Source organism: Oncorhynchus keta, chromosome 26 (assembly GCF_023373465.1).
Source record: "Oncorhynchus keta strain PuntledgeMale-10-30-2019 chromosome 26, Oket_V2, whole genome shotgun sequence".
Taxonomy (NCBI): Eukaryota; Metazoa; Chordata; class Actinopteri; order Salmoniformes; family Salmonidae; genus Oncorhynchus; species Oncorhynchus keta.
The window spans coordinates 5,164,914-5,191,380 of NC_068446.1; the positions used below are offsets into that span (position 1 = coordinate 5,164,914).

The following is a 26,467-nucleotide window of genomic DNA, read 5'->3' on the forward strand; positions in this document are numbered from 1 at the left end:
GAGAGAGGAGAGAGAGAGAGAGAGAGAGAGGTGGAGGAGAGAGGTGGAGAGGTGAGAGAGAGAGAAGAGAGAGAGAGAGCTCAAAGCATCTTAAAAGGCTGACACAGTAATGGTATAATACAGACAGTCTGCTGACAGATTTTTCAGGCAAATGTTTCGCTCCAAAAAACACAAAGAGGCTGGTAATTATGGGGCGGCGATCGTTCGGGAGTGTGTCGAACGGTAAGGGGAACGGTAAGGGGAACGGTAAGGGGAACGGTAAGGGGAACGGTGAGAAGGAGAGAAACAAAGATGGAATGATCCCCAAGCCTACAATTCCACATGCCATGTTCGTCGGGAAGTAGCTCATTAAAAAGCCCCAGGAGATACAGGCGCTAAGGAGGACAGCTAATGTCTATGAGTCTATTGTGTCGAACCACTGTGGTTTAGTTCACCTGCTATGCTCCTGTCAATGCCATAGTGTAGATGGCACCCCCTCTCTGTTCCTACCCTACGGCCACGCCACGTTCTGAACGCACCCGACAGACGGTACCACATTTCAACAGGCGAGGCGCGGCTGGAAAGGCAGTCCAAGGGTTTTAGACCTGTAGGCTGTAGTGTAAAAACCCTTTGGATGCCGTAGAAAGCCCGAACTTGACCTTCTGACTTCCAGCATGTCAATCACAATAGGCAAAGCCAGGGTTCTTCGGTCTCTCCGCAAACACACACACACAATCTGCATATAAAACGCACACACACGCAACAGACACGTGTCAACACAGGGAGGTCAACTCAAGTATAACCCTTTCACAGAGGCAATCGTGTTTCCTCCCCAATGCCGTAGCCCTGCGATCTCTTTCCTCTCCCTACCTGACAACTAACAGAGAGAGTGGGAACACGTTTTCGCTGTCGTCTCAATGTGATAAGCAGAGCAGCACTTCAATTTGCATGACTCTTGTCAGGCACCCTGGCCTTTTGTCTTTCTGCATACGAACCACCCACCCACACTCTCCACTCAACTCCATCACTTACTGCCCCCCACCCAGCTCCAGCCTCTTCAGCCCCCCCCAGAACCTGGCTCTCTAGCCCCTCACAGCCCCCCCACCATGAGTGGCCAGGGAGTGGGTTACCCTCCCACGCAGGGCGGGGGATGGAAGACTTGTTCAAGCTCAAGTGGACCACCACACCGCCCAGTGCTAATGCACACAGTGAGTGGAACCTCTTCTCTCTCCCACCTATGGCCCAGCTCTCCATCCCTCTATCTCCGCCATCATTCCATCTCTCGCACCCACCACTAACTAGTACCATGTCGGCACATCGCCATCTTTCTTTCAGTGTCTCTCTCTCTCTCTCGCTGCGTGTTCCACTAACTAAATCCTGAGCATAAAGTCCCCTAATAGACCTCTGAACCACGCCATCGAGTCTAACACCCATGCCACCACAACCTGAAAAAGTATCACTCCCCCACCACATCACACGCGGCTTCCTTCCCCTTTCGGTAGAGACTGAAACTAGCCCTGTCTATGAGGTCTGTTCGCCATGGTAACGCGACGGAGACGTTCTAGAGAGGTATAGGGGACACATAAAGCCCGTCTGCTCTCCAATTTAGACTGTCGATCGTCTTAAGGTCAGTGTCGGGGAAACCCACAGCTAAGGCCAGGGTGAGCGTAATGGCACCCTATTCCCTTTACAGCGCACTACGTCTCACTACGTTAGGGGGGCATGTGTGACACAGCCCTAGTGTCAGATCACTGAAGGGAGAAACTCTCTGAGGGGAAGTTCTATCTAAAACAAGCCAATCCAAACAGGGGTTCAGACGGGCTGAAGTGAAACTGAACTATCATCTGTGATCGAAACAGGATGCAGAACGAGACCTGACGGACCCTCAAAGGGTCAAATATGACCTGTACGGCAGGTAAACAGCACACAGTGATTGGGTCTCGGGGTCTTTTGTGACGCCTTCAGGCCTGTTGGTTTTGTTAAACCCACTGCAAAAAGGTCAGCGCAGTGTGTGTGTGGGTGGATAGATGGATGTTGTCAGTGGTGCATGTCAGACAACACACACACACACACACACACACACACACACACACACACACACACACACACACACACACACACACACACACACACACACACACACACACACACACACACACACACACACACACACACACACACACACACACACACCTGCTGTTTGTGGAGATAACACCAGATTGGACTGGCTGTGAACAAGTGTTCCTATGCCAACTGTTGTTTTCTCACTATCATTACCAATGCGGCCTTCGTCATCATCACCGTCATCATCACCTCAACATCACCTCAACCAGTTAAACCAGACAGGCTCTTCAGTGTAATGAGGAGAGGTGTTGTTGGGGCACTAAGAAGGGGTGTAGGGGCGAATAGCTTAATGACCAACCTACACGGCACTAAGGCTAATTGCTACCTCTTGAGCTGTGACTATTGTAAGAGGCAACAACAGAGAGGAGAACAGAGCCCCACGGGAGGATTCACTTCCTGTGTCCAAACACAGCTGCAGAAACAGCTCCATCAAATACTATGAAACTAGGTGCAAGTGTATAGAGAATCAAATCTATGAGACAGTGTTATGTGACACACACACACACACACACACACACCTTTTCCCATAATGCCAGAGAGTATAACACCATGGTTTTGTCCAGGTTCAGTAACAGCGACTTAACAGGGAACATGTAACTAGCTATGAGTTCACTACAGAGCGGGATCAACCCTGGCGATATCAATCACATAACTCACACGGCCTGGCATGTGGGCTGCTGCTCTCATTTACAGATACTGACTCACACAGCACACAGATGGACAGATGACGATGGAGTGAGAGATGGGGGGAGGGGAGAGAGAGAGAGAAACAAAGAAAGAAAGAAAATGGGAGAGACGGAGAGAGAGAGAGAGAGAGAAACAAAGAAAGAAAGAAAATGGGAGAGACGGAGAGAGAGAGAGAGAGAGAGAGAGAGAGAGAGAGAGAGAGAGAGAGAGAGAGAGAGAGAGAAACAAAGAAAGAAAGAAAATGGGAGAGACGGAGAGAGAGAGAGACGGAGAGAGAGGTCTGCCTGCAGTTGTCCTCAGAGGTAACTACAGGGCCGAGAGGTCTCAAGTCATATGGTCAGTTAGAGCCGAGTCATAGACAAGTAATCGATTGTTTGCATTCTGCAGTAATAATAACGCTAATAACAAAAAAGAACATAGGCGTTCTGGAAAACAGGGGAAAGGGCGAGTCAGAACATTCCTCTATCAGAAACAGCCGTGGTTCTGGAAATATTTAGCATCTTTAGGTAAATTGGCAAGTAGAAACCGGATGGAGCTTCAGTATATTGGGTTATATGATGAGATGGTGTTAGCGGCCAGATTGGATACAAGCTCTCCTTCCTCAGAGATGCCAGTTGTTTGTGACGCAAGCAATGTACTGACACTGGCTAACTTGGCACACTGTTGCTCTTCCACTCTCTATATAGCTGAACATTTCTCCTAAACATCCTATATTAAATACAGGGACCAGCTCGACATATTAAAGAAACACTGTTAACCGTGGAGCAATACTGAAATGGTTTGTGATCATTGAAATCTAGGAATCTTTGAAAAGGTAGAAAGACTACTCCCAAGGGTAGTGGTCAACAACCGGTCGATCTTGATGGTATTCCTAGTCGATCAACAAGCACTTCTGTAGAAACTCCAACGATAAAAAGCCCGCACTCCTTTTCTTTCCCGCCTTGCGCCGTTGGTGGTAGGTGCACTCGATTCAGGTGCCCTGGGCAGCAGGCAGGAAAAAAGTGTTCCCATTTTCAACCATTCCCAGCGGAGCGGGAGATCAGTTGATAAAACGAGTGCGCCTACTGCGCTGGCCAATCAGATAGCTCAAATCACAGTGCCTACCTACAGCTTCCACGACCCCAGCCACAGCAAAGTTACTGTGATACTAGCCTATGTAAGATTATATATATATATATATATATATATATATATATATATTATTCTAAGATTGCATACCTTTTAAAACCATGACCAGAGACACTGTCAAAGAATACATGGCATCGGTGCCAGTTGAGGTTCGCCATCAGGTGGAATACGGTGTCCCCACTCACTGGTCAGTCTCACGGGGGGGGGGACCATCTGCGGCTCTCTTCCTGCCTCCGCTGAGACTAATGCCAAAACAACTGGGAACTCGGGAAGTCTCCGACTTCTGACTTCAGTGCGGTCATCAAACTCAGAAACTTAGGCATCTTTCTACACTCTTAGGTGCTACGTAGAAACTAAAAGGGTTCTTCGGCTGTCCCCGTAGGAGAACCATTTGAATAAGCCTTTTTGGTTCCAGGTAGAACCCTTTCAACAGAGTGTTCTACCTGGAACCAAAAGGGTTCTCCTATGGGGACAGCCGAAGAACCCTTCTTTCTAAGAAGTGTAGGAGTGTAGTGTAGAAGTGTAGTCTAAGAATGTTCCATCTTGAAGTTCAGCGAGGTCATAATTTGACCTTGTTTTTCCAGAGTTCCCAGTTATATTGAAATCACCATGACCATCAGATGCAGGTACCATCAATCCAGTCAAATAAAAGAAAGCAAATAATATGCTAATTATTTCAATTTATTATAAAAGCTCTTTTAACAACTGATCTATTTTATTATCAAAACTTGAGTTTTAAAATATAATATGGTCTCAGAAGAACAATATTGTTAGGCGGCATATAGCCAATACGCTGTGATAATGTATTAGGGCTCCTGCCCAAACCTCATTCCTACAGAACTGTTTTTATTCATGTAAAGATATATAAATATGTTTTTCTTTTCTTTTTTATCTGAGCCACTGCCCTAGGGAATCCTTTTTACATCAAACCCAAAAGAGTTCTACCTGGAACAAAACGTGTTTTTTACCTGTGATGGGTTCTGACTCCTAAACTTGAAATGTTGTTCATTATCATTTCTCCTATTGAAATATTACATACCCTCGTAAAACTGACAATCCTCGACTTCAGCGATGTCATTAACAAAATAGCCTCCAACACTCTACTCGGCAAACTGGATGCAGTCTTTCACAGTGCCATCCGTTTTGCCACCAAAGCCCAATATACTACCCACCACTGCGACCTGTATGCTCTCGTTGGCTGGTCCTCGCTACATATTCGTCACCAGACCCACTGGCTCCAGGTCATCTATAAGTCTCTGCTAGGTAAAGCTCCGGCTTATCTCAGCTCACTGGTCACGATAACAACACCCACCCGTAGCACGCGCTCCAGCAGGTATCTCTCACTGGTCGTCCCCAAAGCCAACACCTCCTTTGGCCGCCTTTCCTTCCAGTTCTCTGCTGCCAATTACTGGAATGAATTGCAAAAATTGCTGAAGCTGGAGATTTATTTCCCTCACTAACTTTAAACATTAGCTATCTGAGCAGCTAACTGATCGCTGCAGCTTTACATAGCCCATCTGTAAATAGCCCATCCAATCTACCTACCTCATCCCCATATTGTTTTGATTTACTTTTCTGCTCTTTTGCACACCAGTATTTCTACTTGGCATCATCATCTGCACATCTATCACTCCAGTGTTAATTTGCTCAATTGTAATTACTTCGCTACTATGGCCTGTTGATTGCCTTACCTCCTCACACCATTTGCACACACGGTATATAGACTTTTTTTCCTATTGTGTTATTGACTGTACGCTTGTTTATTCCATGTGTAACTCTGTGTTGTTGTTTGTGTCGCACTGCTTTGCTTTATCTTGGCCAGGTCCCAGTTGTAAATGAGAACTTGTTCTCAACTAGCCTACCTGGTTAAATAAAGTTGAAATAAAAAAATACAAATATTGAGTGCCATAGCCTGGTTTCTACACCAGAAGTTAATGGTAGTAGGAGGAATGTATATGGTGCAGGCAATTCAGCTTGGAATGTACTTCGTAACGGAAAGGCAATCGCATGGTGGCCGGCACTGATAAGGGTGGAGAGATGTGGTTTAGTGAGGAATGGGGGCCGAGGTCAGTTCAGGTCACATTAAGGGAGAAGGAAAAGTTTATTGTCCGCATCACTTAACTTCTTGCCTAGCAATAAAGATGTAATGTTTAGAGAATAGGAGGACACTCCACCCAAATTGGGGTATATATACTCCCACTGGTGGAACCATGTCCTTGTCTGTGCAGCTGTCCGACCCTTTGGGAGAATAAACTCGGTTTGAGCTTTACTAAGTGTTCGTGAGTGTTTTATTCTGTTTATTTAGAACGTAACACCTGGAACCAAAAAGAGTTATCATACGGGGACAACTGAAGATCACTTCTGGAACCCTTTTTCTATTGAGTGCAGCGTCTCCATTATGGGGACGGTAATCGGCTCACACAGAAGGCCCATTGTGTGGCCAGAATCCCCCTGCTGACGCCTTCCATCGTCATCCCAGCGGACAGTTCCGCAACGCCGGGCAGCGCTCTTACTTGCACGGTGGGTGCACTGAAGCAAAGGTAGAGTAACATTTACACAGGGGAGGAGGAGGGAGATATACCCCTCATTACCTAAAGAGGCTACCAACTTCTGAGAGACGTCCTGGAGCAAATCCTCAAGAGAGAGGAGAGAGGGGGACACAGAGACAGGGACACAGACGTGCACACATAAGCACTAATAAGGACAAGCAGCCCCCTAAAATGGACTGAGATATCTATATGGGTACGGATTTCATGTGACAGATTGAACAGCCGTACATCTCAGTTATTGGTAATAGGCAAGGGGTTGGGAACCTAATCAGCCCACCCATACACACACTAGTCCACTCTCTTTCTCCCACACTGGAGCTAGCCTCCTCCAGGCAAGAGAGACCAGCTGCAAAACAAGATATGACACTCCTTTGAATTCACTCCCTGTTGTTTTCTTCCAAAAGGAATAATTTGCACAATTGTCATTTCCAGGAATTCTCTGACACATACCACTTATTTCACCCAGAAAACAATCCCTTATTGAGTAGACCGTGTTCCATCTGCATCCCACCATCAGCACGGGGAATATATTATACGGGTTCAGGGCAAACCAAGCCATCTGCATCCCACCATCAGCACGGGGAATATATTATACGGGTTCAGGGCAAACCAAGCCATCTGCATCCCACCATCAGCACGGGGAATATATTATACGGTTTCAGGGCAAACCAAGCCATCTGCATCCCACCATCAGCACGGGAATATATTATACGGTTTCAGGGCAAACCAAGCCATCTGCATCCCACCATCAGCACGGGGAATATATTATACGGGTTCAGGGCAAACCAAGCCATCTGCATCCCACCATCAGCACGGGGAATATATTATACGGTTTCAGGGCAAACCAAGCCATCTGCATCCCACCATCAGCACGGGGAATATATTATACGGGTTCAGGGCAAACCAAGCCATCTGCATCCCACCATCAGCACGGGGAATATATTATACGGTTTCAGGGCAAACCAAGCCATCTGCATCCCACCATCAGCACGGGGAATATATTATACGGTTTCAGGGCAAACCAAGCCATCTGCATCCCACCATCAGCACGGGGAATATATTATACGGTTTCAGGGCAAACCAAGCCATCTGCATCCCACTATCAGCAAGCCATCTTCATCCCACCATCAGGGGGAATATATTATACGGTTTCAGGGCAAACCAAGCCATCTGCATCCCACCATCAGCACGGGGAATATATTATACGGTTTCAGGGCAAACCAAGCCATCTGTATCCCACCATCAGCACGGGGAATATATTATACGGTTTCAGGGAAAACCAAGCCATCTGCATCCCACCATCAGCACGGGGAATATATTATATGGTTTCAGGGCAAACCAAGCCATCTGCATCCTACCATCAGCACAGGGAATATATTATACGGTTTCAGGGCAAACCAAGCCATCTGCATCCCACCATCAGCACGAGGAATATATTATACGGTTTCAGGGCAAACCAAGCCATCTGCATCCCACCATCAGCACGGGGAATATATTATACGGTTTCAGGGCAAACCAAGCCATCTGCATCCCACCATCAGCACGAGGAATATATTATACAGTTTCAGGGCAAACCAAGCCACCAAGCCATCTGCATCCCACCATCAGCACGGGAATATATTATACGGTTTCAGGGCAAACCAAGCCATCTGCATCCCACCATCAGCACGGGGAATATATTATACGGTTTCAGGGCAAACCAAGCCATCTGCATCCCACCATCAGCACGGGGAATATATTATACGGTTTCAGGGCAAACCAAGCCATCTGCATCCCACCATCAGCACGGAGAATATATTATACGGTTTCAGGGCAAACCAAGCCATCTGCATCCCACCATCAGCACGGGGAATATATTATACGGTTTCAGGGCAAACCAAGCCATCTGCATCCCACCATCAGCACGGGGAATATATTATACGGTTTCAGGGCAAACCAAGCCATCTGCATCCCACCATCAGCACGGGGAATATATTATACGGTTTCAGGGCAAACCAAGCCATCTGCATCCCACCATCAGCACGGGGAATATATTATACGGTTTCAGGGCAAACCAAGCCATCTGCATCCTACCATCAGCACAGGGAATATATTATACGGTTTCAGGGCAAACCAAGCCATCTGCATCCCACCATCAGCACGGGAATATATTATACGGTTTCAGGGCAAACCAAGCCATCTGCATCCCACCATCAGCACGAGGAATATATTATACGGTTTCAGGGAAAACCAAGCCATCTGCATCCCACAATCAGCACGGGGAATATATTATACGGTTTCTGGGCAAACCAAGCCATCTGCATCCCACAATCAGCACGGGGAATATATTATACGACAGTGTCTAGCATCGCAAACGGCACCCTATTTCCTATATAGTGCCCTACTTCTGACCAGAGTAAAGTAAACACTAAATAGTGAATAGGGTGCCATTTGAAGCCAAGCTAGTGTTTCACACCAATTAAAACCATGGCCCAATAAAAATCACATAAAATCTGTTTCACCATTTCCCCAAAGGGAAGATTAAATTTACTTACTTACAACGATAGATATTACATCGAAACGAAACATGCTGTTCGGCTAATTCAGCATTAAGCGTACACTTGAGTTTGTACACACACACGCAGCATGAGATGAATGGTGAGTAATGTACACTCGTTATCTGGTGATTTACGATGGTTTGAGTCCTTTTTATGGCCCTGTGTTCTTTGGTAGGGTGCTGAGGAAGATAGGGAATAGGGGGGAGGATCTGTGCGTGTGTGGGGGGGGGCTGAAAGCAGTTTAAGGCAGGGATCAAGCTAGATGAAGACAATTTTTTTCTTGAGTGGAGGAGAACTATTCAGGCTCCATAACAGATTCATATACTCACTATGTAGTTTAAACACATAAGGACACACACATACAGTATATACAAGCACACACACACACACACACACACACACACACACGCACACACATACAGAGAATCCCTCTCACCTTTCCCATTATTTATCCGATCCCTTCTTTATTGTCGTCTATCATCTTTCTTTCTCTCTCCATGTCAAACTCTGCACTTCTATGAGTTGGTGTGTGGACTGGAGAGATCACTGTGTCTCCAAGCGGGACCCTGACCTGAGAACGGAGCTGGCGGTCTGTGAGGTGACAAGCCTGGAGAGTTTGAGGGGCCCGAGAGTTGGATCACGGGGCTCACATTCAACCCACTACACCTCTAATTAGGGAATTCTCCACAATGTAGAGAGACATATAAGATCCCCCACACGGCACAGAGATCCCTCCTCAGCGCTCACACATCCAACAGCCTAGAGACCACACAAGGGTGAGGGGCGGTGGGAACAGGCAGAGAATGGCAAGATGCAAGATGGCACAAACAGCAATGGTCGCTTCGAATCCTCAGGAAATTAATGAGTATTTTTTTTTAATAGGTATTATTTCTTACATAATTAGCTCAGAAAATCTCAAGCCTTATTACATACAGTCGGGAAGAACTACTGGATATAAAGGCAACGTCAACTTACCAACATTACGACCAGGAGTAAGACTTTCCCGAAGCGGATCCTTTGCACCACCGCCTAGGACATTGGAGGGCCCAGAGGCCAACCCAAAAACAATGTCGCCGCAGAACGAGGTAGGCGGAGCGGACTCCTGGTCAGACTTCGAAGGCGTGCCACACCACCCACTGCTTCCGAGTATATTACTCGCTAATGTCCAGTCTTTAGACAACAAGGTAGACAAAATTAGGGCACAAGTTGCCTTCCAGAGAGACGTGAGAGATTGTAACACTCTCTGTTTCACGGAAACATGGCTCTCTCGGGATACGTTGTCGGAGTCGGTACAGCCACCGGGTTTCTTCATGAGTTGTGCCGAAATAAATACACATCTCTCTGGGAAGAAGAAGGGCGGGGATGTATGCTTCATGATTAATGACTCATGGTGTAATCATAACAACATACAGGAACTCAAGCCCTTTTGTTCACCTGACCTAGAATGTCCCCACGGCGGCCCTCAAGGAACTTCAATGGACTCTATGTAAACTGGAAACCATATATCCTGAGGCTGCATTTATTGTAGCTGGGTATTTTAACAAAGCAAATTTGAGAACTAGGCTACCTAAATTCTATCTGCATATTGATTGTAGCACTCGCGCGGGCTACATACTGGATCACTGCTACTCTAACTTCCGCTATGCATGCAAGGCCCTCTCCCGCTCTCCCATCTGCAAATCCGACTACAACTTAATTTTGCTCCTGCAGAAACTCAAACAGGATGTACCCGTGACAAGAACCATTCAACGCTGGTCTGACCAATCAGAACCCACACTTCAAGATTGTTTTGATCACGTGGACTGGGAAATGTTCCGGGCTTCCTCAGAGAATAATATCGATTCATACACTGATTCGCTGAGTGAGTTTATAAGGAAGTGCATTGGACATGTTGTACCCACTGTGACAATTATAACCTACCCTAACCAGAAACCGTGGATAGATGGCCACATTTAACCATGGAAATATTTTCGGGAATATGGCTAAATATAAACAGTGTAGTTATTCCATCAAACAAGCGAAATGTCGGTATAGGGACAAAGTGGAGTCGCAATTCAACAGCTCAGACACGAGACGTATATGGCAGGGTCTACAGGCAATCACGGACTACAGGCAATCACGGACTACAGGCAATCACGGACTACAGGCAATCACGGACTACAGGCAATCACGGACTACAGGCAATCACGGACTACAAAAAGAAAACAAGCCACGTCACGGACACCCAGACTTGCTGTCCCCACAAACTAAACATGGCTTCCATTGACTGCATTGAAGGATAATAATTGAACCACCAACGCAGCCCGCTTTGTCCATGATGGACTAGCGCCCCCACCCCACCTTCTGTGTGGCCAACGTGAGTAAGACATTTAAACGTGCAACCCATCACAAGGCTTCCTATCCCCTGGACAGACAGGAATCCCTAGCTGTTCATTGACTACAGCTCAGAGCATGCACAGACCAGCGCTCCCTATCCCAGACTGCTGTCCCCACATGCTACAAGATGGCCTCCATTGTTCCTGTACCCAAGAAGGCAAAGCTAATTGAACTAAATGACTATCGCCCGTAGCACTCACTTTTGTCGTCATGATGTGCTTTGAGAGACTAGTCAAGGATCATATCACCTCCACCTTACCTGATACTCTAGATCCCCTTCAGTTTGCATACCGCCCCAACAGGTCCACAGACGATGCAATCGCCATCACACAGAACACTGCCCTATCCCATCTGGACAACAGGAATACCTTTGTAAGAAAGCTGTTCATTGACTACAGCTCAGCATTCAACACCATCGTATCCTCCAAGCCCAAGGTCTCAAGCCGCCCTGTGCAATTGGGTCCTGGACTTCCTGACGGGCCGCCCCCAGGTGGTGAAGGTAGGAAATACGCTTGCACCCGAATAGAATAGTGAGTAGACTATGAAAATGAATATTCAATACCTCATTCTTGCTCTGACTCCATTTTATGCAGTTGTGTTTCAGTGATGTTGGATTCTCGTTTGGGTCTACCCCTGTGTTGTTTCAGTGATGTTGGATTCTCGTTTGGGTCTACACCTGTGTTTCAGTGATGTTGGATTCTCGTTTGGGTCTACACCTGTGTTGTTTCAGTGATGTTGGATTCTCGTTTGGGTCTACACCTGAGTGGTTTCAGTGATGTTGGATTCTCGTTTGGGTCTACACCTGTGTTGTTTCAGTGATGTTGGATTCTCGTTTGGGTCTACACCTGAGTGGTTTCAGTGATGTTGGATTCTCGTTTGGGTCTACCCCTGTGTTGTTTCAGTGATGTTGGATTCTCGTTTGGGTCTACACCTGTGTTGTTTCAGTGATGTTGGATTCTCGTTTGGGTCTACACCTGTGTTGTTTCAGTGATGTTGGATTCTCGTTTGGGTCTACACCTGTGTTGTTTCAGTGATGTTGGATTCTCGTTTGGGTCTACACCTGTGTTTCAGTGATGTTGGATTCTCGTTTGGGTCTACACCTGTGTTGTTTCAGTGATGTTGGATTCTCGTTTGGGTCTACACCTGTGTTGTTTCAGTGATGTTGGATTCTCGTTTGGGTCTACACCTGTGTTTCAGCGATGTTGGATTCTCGTTTGGGTCTACACCTGTGTTGTTTCAGCGATGTTGGATTCTCGTTTGGGTCTACACCTGTGTTTCAGTGATGTTGGATTCTCGTTTGGGTCTACACCTGTGTTGTTTCAGCGATGTTGGATTCTCGTTTGGGTCTACACCTGTGTTGTTTCAGTGATGTTGGATTCTCGTTTGGGTCTACACCTGTGTGGTTTCAGTGATATTGGATTCTCGTTTTGGGTCTACCCCTGTGTTGTTTCAGCGATGTTGGATTCTCGTTTGGGTCTACACCTGTGTTTCAGTGATGTTGGATTCTCGTTTGGGTCTACACCTGTGTTTCAGCGATGTTGGATTCTCGTTTGGGTCTACACCTGTGTTGTTTCAGTGATGTTGGATTCTCGTTTGGGTCTACACCTGTGTTGTTTCAGTGATGTTGGATTCTCGTTTGGGTCTACACCTGTGTTTCAGTGATGTTGGATTCTCGTTTGGGTCTACCCCTGTGTTGTTTCAGTGATGTTGGATTCTTGTTTGGGTCTACACCTGTGTTGTGGATACTGTATAAGTGTTGGTCATCTGTATGTTTCTATTTATTATTATAACAATATAGACTGAAATATAAAATAAAAAAAAGAACAATAATAATAATGCCACTTTAATAATGTTTACATATCTTACATTACTCATCTCATGTATATACTGAATTTTATACCATCTATTGCATCTTGCCTATGCCACTATTATTTAGTAGTTATTGTGAATTGTTAGATATTACTGCACTGTCGGAACTAGAAGCACACGCATTTCGCTACACTCACATTCACATCTGCTAACCATGTGTATGTGACCAATACAATTGGATTTGATTGGTCAACAGGACACAAGATTCTCCCATTGGACAGTGCTACCTCGGGAGGCGGGAGGGGGCTCGGGAGAAGGTTGGGGGGGGTTAAAGCTAGGATTCCAGGATTGCCCACAGTATGGCCTGGGGAGAGGCGAGAGGGGTGTCTGGGTATTGGTGGTTGGAGAGATGGTGATTGACAAGGTTACAGTGTAACACCTGCTAATCAGGCTTGGGGTGAACACAGTCAGCTATTCTGGAACACCGTAACACACACACACACACACACACACACACACACACACCTACAGAGATTATCTCTGTGATAGACAAAGATTGATGACAGAGTTCAAATGCTGTCAGATCCTTTCTGGGGGAGCTGTGATTGACTCACTGTGTCTGATGTTAAAGATGACCGATCTTGACAATACTGGTCCTGGCCTCAGAGATAACATTACTGTGCTGCTGTGATATGGTATTATAACGTGAATATCTCCAGATAGATAGTTATCACACTAGAAATCTCTCTCTCTCTCTCTGCATGACGTAACAATATATTTGCCAAAGATTACTTTGGCCATTTACAATATGAAAATAATAAGAATCTAAATGGCCAACAGGACAACAGTAACAACAATAACCAAGAGCCAAAATAACCCTATGTTGAACGATAACAACAGACAGTAGAGGACATGTGCAGGTTGATTGGTCTCGCTCTCTCTCCCTCGTCCTGACAATCTCTTTGAAGTTCCCCCACTTTCAACTGAGATTTTGATTAAAAATAGTTCTGTCTCCGTCTTTAAATTCAAAAGGGCAGTCATTAGAATTCCACTAACACATCAAGTTCTGCAACTAGCTACCTTCTCTAAAATGAGCTATAGCTATTTAAAGCCTGGACATCTATTGATTTGAGAGAGAGGAGAGAGAGAGAGAGAGAGAGAGTGAAACAGTAGAGAGAGAGTGAAACAGTAGAGAGAGAACGAGAGAGAGAGAGAGAGAGAGAGAGAGGAGTAGAGAGAGAAAACAGTAGAGAGAGAGAGAGTGAAACAGTAGAGAGAGAGTGAAACAGTAGAGAGAGAGAGAGAGAGAGAGAGAGAGAGAGAGAGAGGAGTGAAACAGTAGAGAGAGAAAGAGAATGATAGAGAGAGAGTGAAACAGAATGAGAGAATGAGAGAGAGAGCAAAAGAGAGAGAATAAAGAGAGAGAGGAGTAGAGAGAGAAGGAAAGTGGAGCTGTCAAAATATCACCAAGGGATCTGTGTTAAGAAAATGAATTGCAGTAAGGAAAGAGAGAACTGTCTCTGACATCCTTCCTTCTACTGCTACTTCAGGAGCCATCCTACCCTTGACACAGCAGTCTGTTGGAATAATTAACCGTGTGACGTGAGCCGTGGATAACACACACACACACACACACACACACACACACACACACACACACACACACACACACACACACACACACAGTGGATAAGGCCATTTCACATTAAGCTCTCATCAGCCATTAAATACCTTCAACCCCATGACATGTTGCCCTCTGCTATCTCAGCTGTTTGCAGATCCGCATTTCAAAACGGTATTTGATTTCAGGTGTTTGGCTCTCGCTCTCCTCTATGTATAGGTATCCCCTGTAACTTGACTCCCCGGGAAAGGTGACTGGACAGACATGGTGGGGTTGCTCTGTGAACTGAAGAGGATGGTGATGGTTTGGAGAAGTGGGAGGTGGTTTTGGTTTACCTGTCCCTTTGTTGCGGTCCACAAAGCAGTACTTGAGCTCGTACTCTCTCAGAATCTCATGGACCTCCTGCAGAGAGAGAGAGAGAGGAAGGGGGTGTAGGGAGAGAGAGGGAGGAAGGGGGTGTAGGGAGAGAGAGGGAGGAAGGGGGTGTAGGGAGAGAGAGGGAGGAAGGGGGTGTAGGGAGAGAGAGGGAGGAAGGGGGTGTGGGGAGAGAGAGGGAGGAAGGGGGTGTAGGGAGAGAGAGGGAGGAAGGGGGTGTAGGGAGAGAGAGGGAGGAAGGGGGTGTAGGGAGAGAGAGGGAGGAAGGGGGTGTAGGGAGAGAGAGGGAGGAAGGGGTGTAGGGAGAGAGGGGAGGAAGGGGTGTAGGGAGAGAGAGGGAGGAAGGGGTGTAGGGAGAGAGAGGGAGGAAGGGGTGTAGGGAGAGAGAGGGAGGAAGGGGTGTAGGGAGAGAGAGGGAGGAAGGGGTGTAGGGAGAGAGAGGGAGGAAGGGGTGTAGGGAGAGAGAGGGAGGAAGGGGTGTAGGGAGAGAGAGGGAGGAAGGGGTGTAGGGAGAGAGAGGGAGGAAGGTGTGTAGGGAGAGAGAGGGAGGAAGGTGTGTAGGGAGAGAGAGGGAGGAAGGTGTGTAGGGAGAGAGAGGGAGGAAGGGGTGTAGGGAGAGAGAGGGAGGAAGGGGTGTAGGGAGAGAGAGGGAGGAAGGGGTGTAGGGAGAGAGAGGGAGGAAGGGGTGTAGGGAGAGAGAGGGAGGAAGGGGTGTAGGGAGAGAGAGGGAGGAAGGGGTGTAGGGAGAGAGGGAGGAAGGGGGTGTAGGGAGAAAGGGGTGTAGGGAGAGAGAGGGAGGAAGGGGTGTAGGGAGAGAGAAGGAGGAAGGGGTGTAGGGAGAGAGGGAGGAAGGGGTGTAGGGAGAGAGAGGGAGGAAGGGGTGTAGGGAGAGAGGGAGGAAGGGGTGTAGGGAGAGAGAGGGAGGAAGGGGGTGTAGGGAGAGAGAGGGAGGAAGGGGGTGTAGGGAGAGAGAGATGGGGTAGAAACAGAGAGAGGTGAGTTTAAACATGGGGGGATAAAGAGCAGGATGTGTTTTGGGAACAACCGAACACACTAACGTCTCGGTGTTTCCCGATGGGACACTTCTTCCAGGCGTTTTCCCCCTTCAGAAGTCTATGATGGAAGGTCTCCTATTGTAATCATTCTCTTGTGTTGGGGAATTAGATCAAACAGATCCTCAACTTGAATAGCTTTTTGGGTTCTTTATCAAGAACACGTAGTTTACACTCACAGGGTGCGATACATCCCCAAAAACACATGAATCAGAATATTAAGACACTAAATCAGAAACCCTTCCGCCCGCACATTTAAAATGGTTCTATTTAAAAGACATTTAACAGAGACTCCTATACAGAGCGACATACAGTGAAAGCATACTGCCCACCAACCCATACATTATCTGACAGAGGAGAGGGCAGAGGTCAAAGTGCAGTGGTTACTGTATACTTCCACACGAACCATGGGGGTAGTGGTGCCTGCCTGCTGCCTGAGAGATGTATGGCTGGTCTCTGGGGAACTGTAAACAGGACTTCGTTTAAAAACACGGCCTTCTACTCTGCCGAGCAGAATGCAAGCGGGCAGGAGATGGACTGTTTTTAACATCAAAGAGAGGCGTACATTGTTTCACCTCCCCATTCCGTTTCGCTCAACGCTACCCTCTCTGCTACCCTCTCCAACACACATACCACGCTACGAGTCATCCTCTTATCGCGGAAGGCCACACACACCCACGCAGGGTCACTCCTAGCTAAAAAAAAAAAAAAAGAAGAGCAGCTCTTATGGGATGTAAGAGGGAAATCAAAGCACTTCAACCAGCCTGCTCTCTCTCCACTCCTCCTCCATCCCCGGGTACTGTACAGAGAGAGCAGAGCAACGTGTCCCGTAGGTAGATAGTCATCTATCGGACTCACCTCCCACACACACAATATGAGAGAGAGAGAAGAGAGCTGTACATCCTGCACAGCAGCCCATTGCTCTTCTCTCTCCGCCTCACCCTACCTACCTACCTACCTCTTTCTGTATGCCTTCTCGCCCATTCGCTCCTTTTAAGCCCAAGCGCAGACACTGCTCACTGCTGTGAGCGTCACTGTGTTTTGTCTGTCCGGGGTCAAAACAGAGCTGTTGTATTTCCTCAAACTTGTATGTCTCACAGATCGGAGATGGGTAAAGGCAGCGAGGCCGAACTAGCCTGCCGACAAAGCTCCATTACGCCACTCTGACGCCCCACATCCTCATCCTGTAGAACCCAGCTGAGACACTTTTAGAGCACTTTAGACATGCATGCTGTGTCAGACCATGCCGTACTGTTCTATGCTACTCTATTTCTACGCTGCTCCGCTCCGTACTGTGACGAGTGTTCTCGGCGTTTCTACATCTAAAAAGGTAGTGACATTTTGAGCAAAGTCGGTTGGTTCCAAAGCATCAGCCTACCAGCCACCCACTCCAGCCCCTGCGGTGTGTCTCTCTGCTTTGGTTGTGACTCCTGTGTGTGTGTCCTGCTGTGCCTGCAGTGGTCTGACATTAAAGGGATACTTCAGGATTTTGTCAACGAGGCCCTTTGATCTACTTCCCCACAGTCAGATGAACTTCGTGGATGCCATTTGTATGTCTCTGCGTGCGGTTTAAAGGATGTCGCTAGCATGCTAGCGGATATCCATAGACGTCCAGTCATTGTTCTAAACGACGCCTGACTTTCTTTATACGGGACACAGACACATAAAAATGGTATCCACGAGTTCCTCGGACTCTGGTGAAGTAGATAAAAAAAAGGGCCTCGTTGACAAAATCCCAAAGTATTCCTGCAGCTACCCCTTTCCTGCAGTAAAAATACCAAAATTGCCCACTTGTGGCATCAGGTGTGGAATGTTATTTTTCATAATGAAAAATAATTCATAAACATTTTTTTTTTTTTAAACACGCAGAAAATCCTGTGTTTTTATGTCAACCCCCCTTGGTTTTGTTGGCTTCCAGGTTTCAGTCCATGGTGCTTGCCTACGAGAAACGTCAGTACCTCCAGGCTCTGACATGGCCAGATCCACCTCTGTACCACTGAGGAAGTGTTCCCGACACAAAACTGCTCGCTCTGGCCCCCAATGGTGGAACAAACTCCCTCTCATTCTAAAATCAAGGAATACCTAGGGCATTAATTAAAAGATTTAGATGCACTATTGTAAAGTGGCTGTTCCACTGGATGTCCCCGCTCTGGATAAGAGCGTGCTGCTATAAATGTAATGTAATGTATAACAGCCTCCACTATTCTGCCAAGGCTTTCCACCAGATGTTGGAACATTGCTGCGGGGACTTGCTTCCATTCAGCCACAAGAGCATTAGTGAGGTCGGGCACTGATTGTTGGGCGATTAGGCCTGTCGTGTAGTCGGCGTTCCAATTCATCCCAAAGGTGTTTGATGATGTTCAAGCTCAAGGCGCTGCGCAGGCAAGTCAAGTTCTTCCTCACCGATCTCGACAAACCATTTCTGTATGGAACTCGCTTTGTGCACGGGGGAATTGTCATGCTGAAACAGGAAAGGTGCTTCCCCAAACTGTTGCCACAAAGTTAGAAGCACAGAATCATCTAGAATGTCATTGTATCTTGTAGCGTTAAGATTTCCCTTCACAGGAACTAAGGGGCCTGGGCCGAACCATGAAAAACAGCCCCAGACCATTATTCCTCCCCCACCAAACATTACAGTTGGCACTATGCATTCGGACAGGTTGCGTTCTCCTGGCATCCGCCAAAACCAGAGTCGTCTGTCGGACTGCCAGATGGTGAAGCGTGATTCATCCCTCCGGAGAACGCGTTTCCACAATGGCGGCCAGCTTTACTTCAACACGGGCTGCTGCTAATGTGTCTATGGAGATTGCATGGCGGTGTGCTCGATTTTTATACACCCGTCAGCAATGGGTGTGGCTGAAATAGCCGATTCCACTCATTTGAGGGGGTGTCCACATACTTTTGACGTGTAGTGTATATAAAGTGAAATATTGGGATGTAAACTCGAAATGGACATTTCAACTCTGTATCTGACATGGTAGAGGTGTCTTCTTTTGTTTAAGCCCATAACCCTGTGTGTGAGGTGTATACTTTTCTTTCAAAGTACATTTGTTTAAGACTACCAAGAAACGCTCTGTGTGACCCTGATTCAGCCCACTGCAGTAAGAAGGTTAACTAGTACAGCGAGAACTGAACTCCGTTGACAAGAAACAGTGATATTCGTACATACACTGTCTGTTTCTCTTACTGAGAGGGAAAGATACCTGAATGCATTCTAAATTGCACCCAATTCATACATAGTGCACTAATTCTGACCAGGGCCCAGCACCTACTTTTAAGCAGAGCCCTATATGAGCCCTGGTCAAAAGTAGTACACTATATAGGGAACAGGATGCCATTTGAGCCCACACAGCCTCTAATTCACTCTACCATACGAGGCACGGAGGGGAGCTGTCTAAACTCCATTCAGAGAGAGATATACTGTGTACACAACACAAGAGAGCATTTCTCTCTATATCTCCATCCGTCTTTCTTTTCCTCCTCTGCCTCCCCCTCACCTCCTAATGCGTCTCCGTCCACAGAGGATAATGAGTCGAAAGCCCTTCCCGGACCCAATAATCAGAGATATGGATTAAGGCATACTACACGTCAGGATTTGTTGTCTCTCTAGCGCACAACCCCAGTCATTCAAATGTAAAACGGCCTAGAAAATCATTTGAGGGGCGGTCTGGGCAGGCTGTGGCCCTGACCCTGGGTGCGTCCTAAATGGCACCCTATTCCCTCTATAGTGCACTACTTTTGACCAAGGCTCGTATAGGTGCAATTTGGGACACAGCCCCAGTACAGGCCTGGCAGGCGAGGTGCCCAGAGCAGAGCAGAACAAGGACAGGACACAGGGAGCTGATTCCTTTTGCTAGGGCTAATATATTTATACAGGGAGTGAGAATCATTGAGTTACACCTCAGCTCTTAACGCACGCACACACACACGCACACACACACACACACCTTCTCCCCAGTCACAGAAGCTTAAATTAGGTGGTGTACAAACACAGGGACAGTGGCCTGAGAGGATTTGGGGTAGAAGTCTCAACGTCTATCCTGTCTGAGTGACCATGTGTGTCAGTGAGAAAGAGAGAGATAGAGAGAGAGGGGAGGGACAGTGAGTGTGACAGAGAGAGAGGAGGGACAGTGAGTGTGACAGAGAGAGGGGAGGGACAGTGAGTGTGACAGAGAGAGGGGAGGGACAGTGAGTGTGACAGAGAGAGGGGAGGGGCTGAGGAATTACAGTGAGTGTGACAGAGAGAGAGGAGGGACAGTGAGTGTGACAGAGAGAGGGGAGGGACAGTGAGTGTGACAGAGAGAGAGGAGGGACAGTGAGTGTGACAGAGAGAGGGGAGGGACAGTGAGTGTGACAGAGAGAGGGGAGGGACAGTGAGTGTGACAGAGAGGGACAGTGAGTGTGACAGAGAGGGACAGTGAGTGTGACAGAGAGAGGGGAGGGACAGTGAGTGTGACAGAGAGAGGGGAGGGACAGTGAGTGTGACAGAGAGGGGAGGGACAGTGAGTGTGACAGAGAGAGGGGAGGGACAGTGAGTGTGACAGAGAGAGGGGAGGGACAGTGAGTGTGACAGAGAGAGGGGAGGGACAGTGAGTGTGACAGAGAGAGGGGAGGGACAGTGAGTGTGACAGAGAGAGAGGGGCTGAGGAATTACAGTGAGTGTTAGAGGCATCTTCAACAAACAGCCAGCCAGCCTATGAGTTAAGCTCTCGGTAGTTACTAGAGGGCCAGTGTAGAACACTGAATGGCTGCTGGCGCCTAGTAGGGAGGATTTCATGCCCTTGAATGGGTCAAGTATATGATTACCAGTGGTGAAAAAAAGTACCCAATTGTCATACTTGAGTAAAAGTAAAGATACTTTAATAGAAAATGACTCAAGTGAAAGTGAAAGTCACCCAGTAAAATACTACATGAGTAAAAGTCTAAAAGTATTTGGTTTTAAGTATCAAATGTAAAAGTATAATTAATTTCAACTTCCTGATATCAAGCAAGCCAGACGGCATCATTTTCATGTTTTTAAAATGTACTGATAGCCAGGGGTACACTCCAACACCCAGACATAATTTACAAAATAAGTATTGTGTTTAGTGAGTCCACCTGGTCAGAGGCAGTAGGGATGACCAGGGATGTTATCTTGATGATTGTGTGGATTTGGAAAATTTTCCTTTTAAACTTTAAACTTTTAAAAGCCAAACATATAATTAGTAAAGTACTTAAGTACAAATACTTTAAAATACTACTTAAGTACTTTACACCACTGATGATGACCTAGATAGGGTATGAAAGTCCCGCTACTTTACTGATCATGTTTCACACTGTTTTTGAATGGTTTTCAAGATTATACAGGGCCTTCAGAAAGTATTCAGATCCCTTGACTTTTCCCACATTCCTGAGCAGGTTTTCATCAATAATCTCTGTGCTCCGTTCATCTTTTATTTATATATTTTTTACCCTTTTACACCCCAATTTTGTGGTATCCCAGTTGGTAGTTAGTCTTGTCTCATCGCTGCAACTCCCGTAAGGAGTCGAGAGAGAGGGCAAAGGTTCGAGAGCCGGGCGTCCTCTGAGACACAACCCAACCAAGCCGCACTGCTTCTTGACACAATGCCCGCTTAACCCGGAAGCCAGCCGCACCAATGTGTCGGAGGAAACACCGTACACCTGGCGACCGTGTCAGCGTGCACTTCGCCACAGGAGATGCCAGTGCGCGATGGGACAAGGACATCCCTGCCGGCCAAACCCTCCGCTAACCCAGACGACGGCTAGTGGCACAGCTAGCACTGTGATGCAGTGCCTTAGACCACTGCGCCACTCAGGAGACCCCGCTCCGTTCACCTTTCCCTCGGTCCTGACTAGTCTCCCAGTACCTGCCGCTGAAAATCATCCCCGCAGCATGATGCTGCCACCACCATGCTTCACCGTAGGGATGGTGCCAGTTTTCCTCCAGACGTGACGCTTGGCATTCAGGCCAAATAGTTCAATCTTGGTTTGATCAGACCAGAGAATCTTGTTTCTCATAGTCTGAGAGTCTTTATGTGCCTTTTGGTGGGCTGTCATTTGCCTTTTCCTGAGGAGAGGATTCCTTCTGGCCACTACCATAAAGGCCTGATTGGTGAAGTGCTGCAGAGATGGTTGTCCTTCTGGAAGGTTCTCCCATCTCCACAGAGGAACTCTAGAGCTCTGTCAAAGTGACCATCAGGTTCTTGGTCACCTCCGTGACCATGACCAAGGCCTTTCTTCCCCTGATTGCTCAGTTTGGCCGAACGGCCAGCTGTAGGAAGAGTCTTGGTGGTTCCAAACATCTTCCAATTAAGAATGGAGGCCAGTGTGTTCTTGGGGACCTTCAATCATGCAGAAATGTTTTTATTTTTAATAAATTAGCAAAAATGTCTTAAAACCTGTTTTCACTTTGTCCTTATGGGGTATTGTGTGTAGGTTGTTGAGAAAAAAATTATATTTAATCCATTTTAGAATAAGTGTCAAGGCTCAGGAGATGACCCAGATGCAGACTGTTTTGAAATAACTCAAGTTTATTAGAGGGGAGCAGACAAATGACAGGTCAAGGGCAGGCAGAGGTCAGTAGTCCAGAGCAGAGTCCGAAAGGTACAGAATAGCAGGCTCAGGCTCAGGGCAGGCAGAGGTCAGTAATCCAGGGTGTTGTGACAAGGTACAGAATGGCAGGCTCAGGCTCAGGCTCAGGGCAGGCAGAGGTCAGTAATCAAGGGTGTTGTGACAAGGTACAGAACAGCAGGCTCAGGCTCAGGGCAGGGCAGGCAGGGGTCAGTAGTCCAGGGTGTTGTGACAAGGTACAGAACAGCAGGCTCAGGGTCAGGCTCAGGCTCAGGGCAGGCAGAGGTCAGTAATCAAGGGTGTTGTGACAAGGTACAGAACAGCAGGCTCAGGCTCAGGGCAGGGCAGGCAGGGGTCAGTAGTCCAGGGTGTTGTGACAAGGTACAGAATGGCAGGCTCAGGCTCAGGGCAGGCAGAGGTCAGTAATCCAGGATGTTGTGACAAGGTACAGAACAGCAGGCTCAGGCTCAGTGTCAGGGCAGGCAGAGGTCAGTAATCCAGGATGTTGTGACAAGGTACAGAACAGCAGGCTCAGGCTCAGGGCAGGCAGGGGTCAGTAGTCCAAGGTGTTGTGACAAGGTACAGAATGGCAGGCTCAGGCTCAGGGCAGGCAGAGGTCAGTAATCCAGGATGTTGTGACAAGGTACAGAATGGCAGGCTCAGGCTCAGGGCAGGCAGAGGTCAGTAATCCAGGATGTTGTGACAAGGTACAGAACAGCAGGCTCAGGGTCAGGGCAGGCAGAGGTCAGTAGTTCAGGGTGTTGTGACATGGTACAGAATGTCAGGCTCAGGCTCAGGGCAGGCAGAGGTCAGTAATCAAGGGTGTTGTGACAAGGTACAGAACGGCAGGCAGGAACAGGGTCAGGGCAGACAGGCTCAGGGTCAGGGCAGACAGAATGTCAAAAAACGGGGAAGCTAGAAAACAGGAACTAGAGACAGAAAGGCGCACGGGACAAAATGTTGGAAGGCTTGACGAAACAAAAGGAACTGGCAACAAACAAACAGAACACAGGTATAAATACACAGGGGATAATGGGGAAGATGGGCGACACCTGGAAGGGAGTGGAGACGAGCACAAAGACAGGTGAAAGATCAGGGTGTGACAATGAGGCTGTAACGTAACAACACGAGGAAAAAGTGAAGGGGTCTGAATACTGTCTGAAGGCACTGTATATGTTCAATTCTATTCCTATTTGTGGATAAAATGTCCTTCTACGTGATGCATTTCATTAAGGTTTTCGAAGGCATTGGGTAGAAGTAAATGAAACCACAGAAAATATATAATTGTATCTTAAATTACTGGCTTTTCATGAATTTGATAATATAATCTTGAATGCCTTTCAAAAAAACAGTGTGGGACACTATCCAGGAAGTAGGCGGGACTTTCATACAATATTATAATATAGGTATTACTTCCACTGTATGTGGTAAACATGACCGTGCCACGACTGAGTGTGTCCCCATATTCCACTCTGACTTCCTGTTCGCTGTACTGTCCCCGGTGACTTCCTCTATGGGAGTGTCTGACCGGTGGCTCACTACAGCATAGCACAGATCACACACACACACACACACACACACACACACACACACACACACACACACACACACACACACACACACACACACACACACACACACACACACACACACACACACACACACACACACACACACACTCCTCCTCATCCCCCTCTTCTCCTCTGCTACTCGTCTATCTGATGACATGTTCATGCAGTGTTACAGTACCCACGGAGCCCAGAGAGAACAACAACATGCACATGGACACACAATCAGATCTCACTCTCTTCCTCTCTCTGACCTATTCTCTCCCTCACTCCCTTTCTAACTCTCTCTCCCTCACTCCCTTTCTAACTCTCTCTCCCTCACTCCCTTTCTAACTCTCTCTCCCTCACTCCCTTTCTAACTCTCTCTTCCTCACTCCCTTTCTAACTCTCTCTTCCTCTCTGACCTATTCTCTCCCTCACTCCCTTTCTAACTCTCTCTCCCTCACTCCCTTTCTAACTCTCTCCCTCACTCCCTTTCTAACTCTCTCCCTCACTCCCTTTCTAACTCTCTCTCCCTCTCTGACCTATTCTCTCCCTCACTCCCTTTCTAACTCTCTCCCTCACTCCCTTTCTAACTCTCTCTCCCTCTCTGACCTATTCTCTCCCTCACTCCCTTTCTAACTCTCTCCCTCACTCCCTTTCTAACTCTCTCTCCCTCTCTGACCTATTCTCTCCCTCACTCCCTTTCTAACTCTCTCCCTCACTCCCTTTCTAACTCTCTCTCCCTCTCTGACCTATTCTCTCCCTCACTCCCTTTCTAACTCTCTCTCCCTCTCTGACCTATTCTCTCCCTCACTCCCTTTCTAACTCTCTCTCCCTCACTCCCTTTCTAACTCTCTCTCCCTCACTCCCTTTCTAACTCTCTCTCTTCCTCTCTGACCTATTCTCTCCCTCACTCCCTTTCTAACTCTCTCTCCCTCACTCCCTTTCTAACTCTCTCTTCCTTTCTAACTCTCTCTCCCTCACTCCCTTTCTAACTCTCTCTCTTCCTCTCTGACCTATTCTCTCCCTCACTCCCTTTCTAACTCTCTCTCCCTCACTCCCTTTCTAACTCTCTCTTCCTCTCTGACCTATTCTCTCCCTCACTCCCTTTCTAACTCTCTCCCTCACTCCCTTTCTAACTCTCTCTTCCTCCTCTGACCTATTCTCTCCCTCCTCCCTTTCTAACTCCTCTTTCTAACTCTCTCCCCTCACTCCCTTTCTAACTCTCTCTCCCCTCACTCCCTTTCTAACTCTCTCTCCCTGACCTATTCTCCCCTTTCTAACTCTCTCCCTCACTCCCTTTCTAACTCTCTCTCCCTCACTCCCTTTCTAACTCTCTCTCCCTCACTCCCTTTCTAACTCTCTCTCCTCTCTCCTTTCTAACTCTCTCTTCCTCTCTGACCTATTCTCTCCCTCACTCCCTTTCTAACTCTCTCTCCCTCACTCCCTTTCTAACTCTCTCCCTCTCTGACTCCCTTTCTAACTCTCTCCCCTCACTCCCTTTCTAACTCTCTCTCCTCTCTGACCTATTCTCTCCCTCACTCCCTTTCTAACTCTCTCCCTCACTCCCTTTCTAACTCTCTCTCCCTCTCTGACCTATTCTCTCCCTCACTCCCTTTCTAACTCTCTCTCCCTCTCTGACCTATTCTCTCCCTCACTCCCTTTCTAACTCTCTCCCTCACTCCCTTTCTAACTCTCTCTCCCTCTCTGACCTATTCTCTCCCTTTCTAACTCCCTTCCTCTAACTCTCTCTGACCTATTCTCTCCCCTCACTCCCTTTCTAACTCTCTCTCCCTCACTCCCTTTCTAACTCTTTCTCCCCCTCACTCCCTTTCTAACTCTCTCTCTCCTCTCTGACCTATTCTCTCCCTCACTCCCTTTCTAACTCTCTCTCCTCACTCCCTTTCTAACTCTCTCTTCCTTTCTAACTCTCTCTCCCTCACTCCCTTTCTAACTCTCTCTCTTCCTCTCTAACCTATTCTCTCCCTCACTCCCTTTCTAACTCTCTCTCCCTCACTCCCTTTCTAACTCTCTCTTCCTCTCTGACCTATTCTCTCCCTCACTCCCTTTCTAACTCTCTCCCCTCACTCCCTTTCTAACTCTCTCTCCT

At 47.5% G+C, this 26,467-nt stretch overlaps 1 protein-coding gene across 6 annotated transcripts in view; it reads right to left on the reverse strand.

Annotated features, from left to right (window-relative positions):
* LOC118358858 (ribonucleoprotein PTB-binding 2-like) overlaps positions 1-26,467 on the reverse strand; it is a 113,450-nt gene that overhangs the window by 71,934 nt on the left and 15,049 nt on the right. For all 6 annotated transcript variants that reach the window (XM_052480096.1, XM_052480094.1, XM_052480097.1 and 3 more), the window contains exon 2: positions 15,146-15,212. In XM_052480096.1, the coding sequence (XP_052336056.1) occupies positions 15,146-15,212 (67 nt within the window). The remainder of the gene's footprint in view (positions 1-15,145; positions 15,213-26,467) is intronic.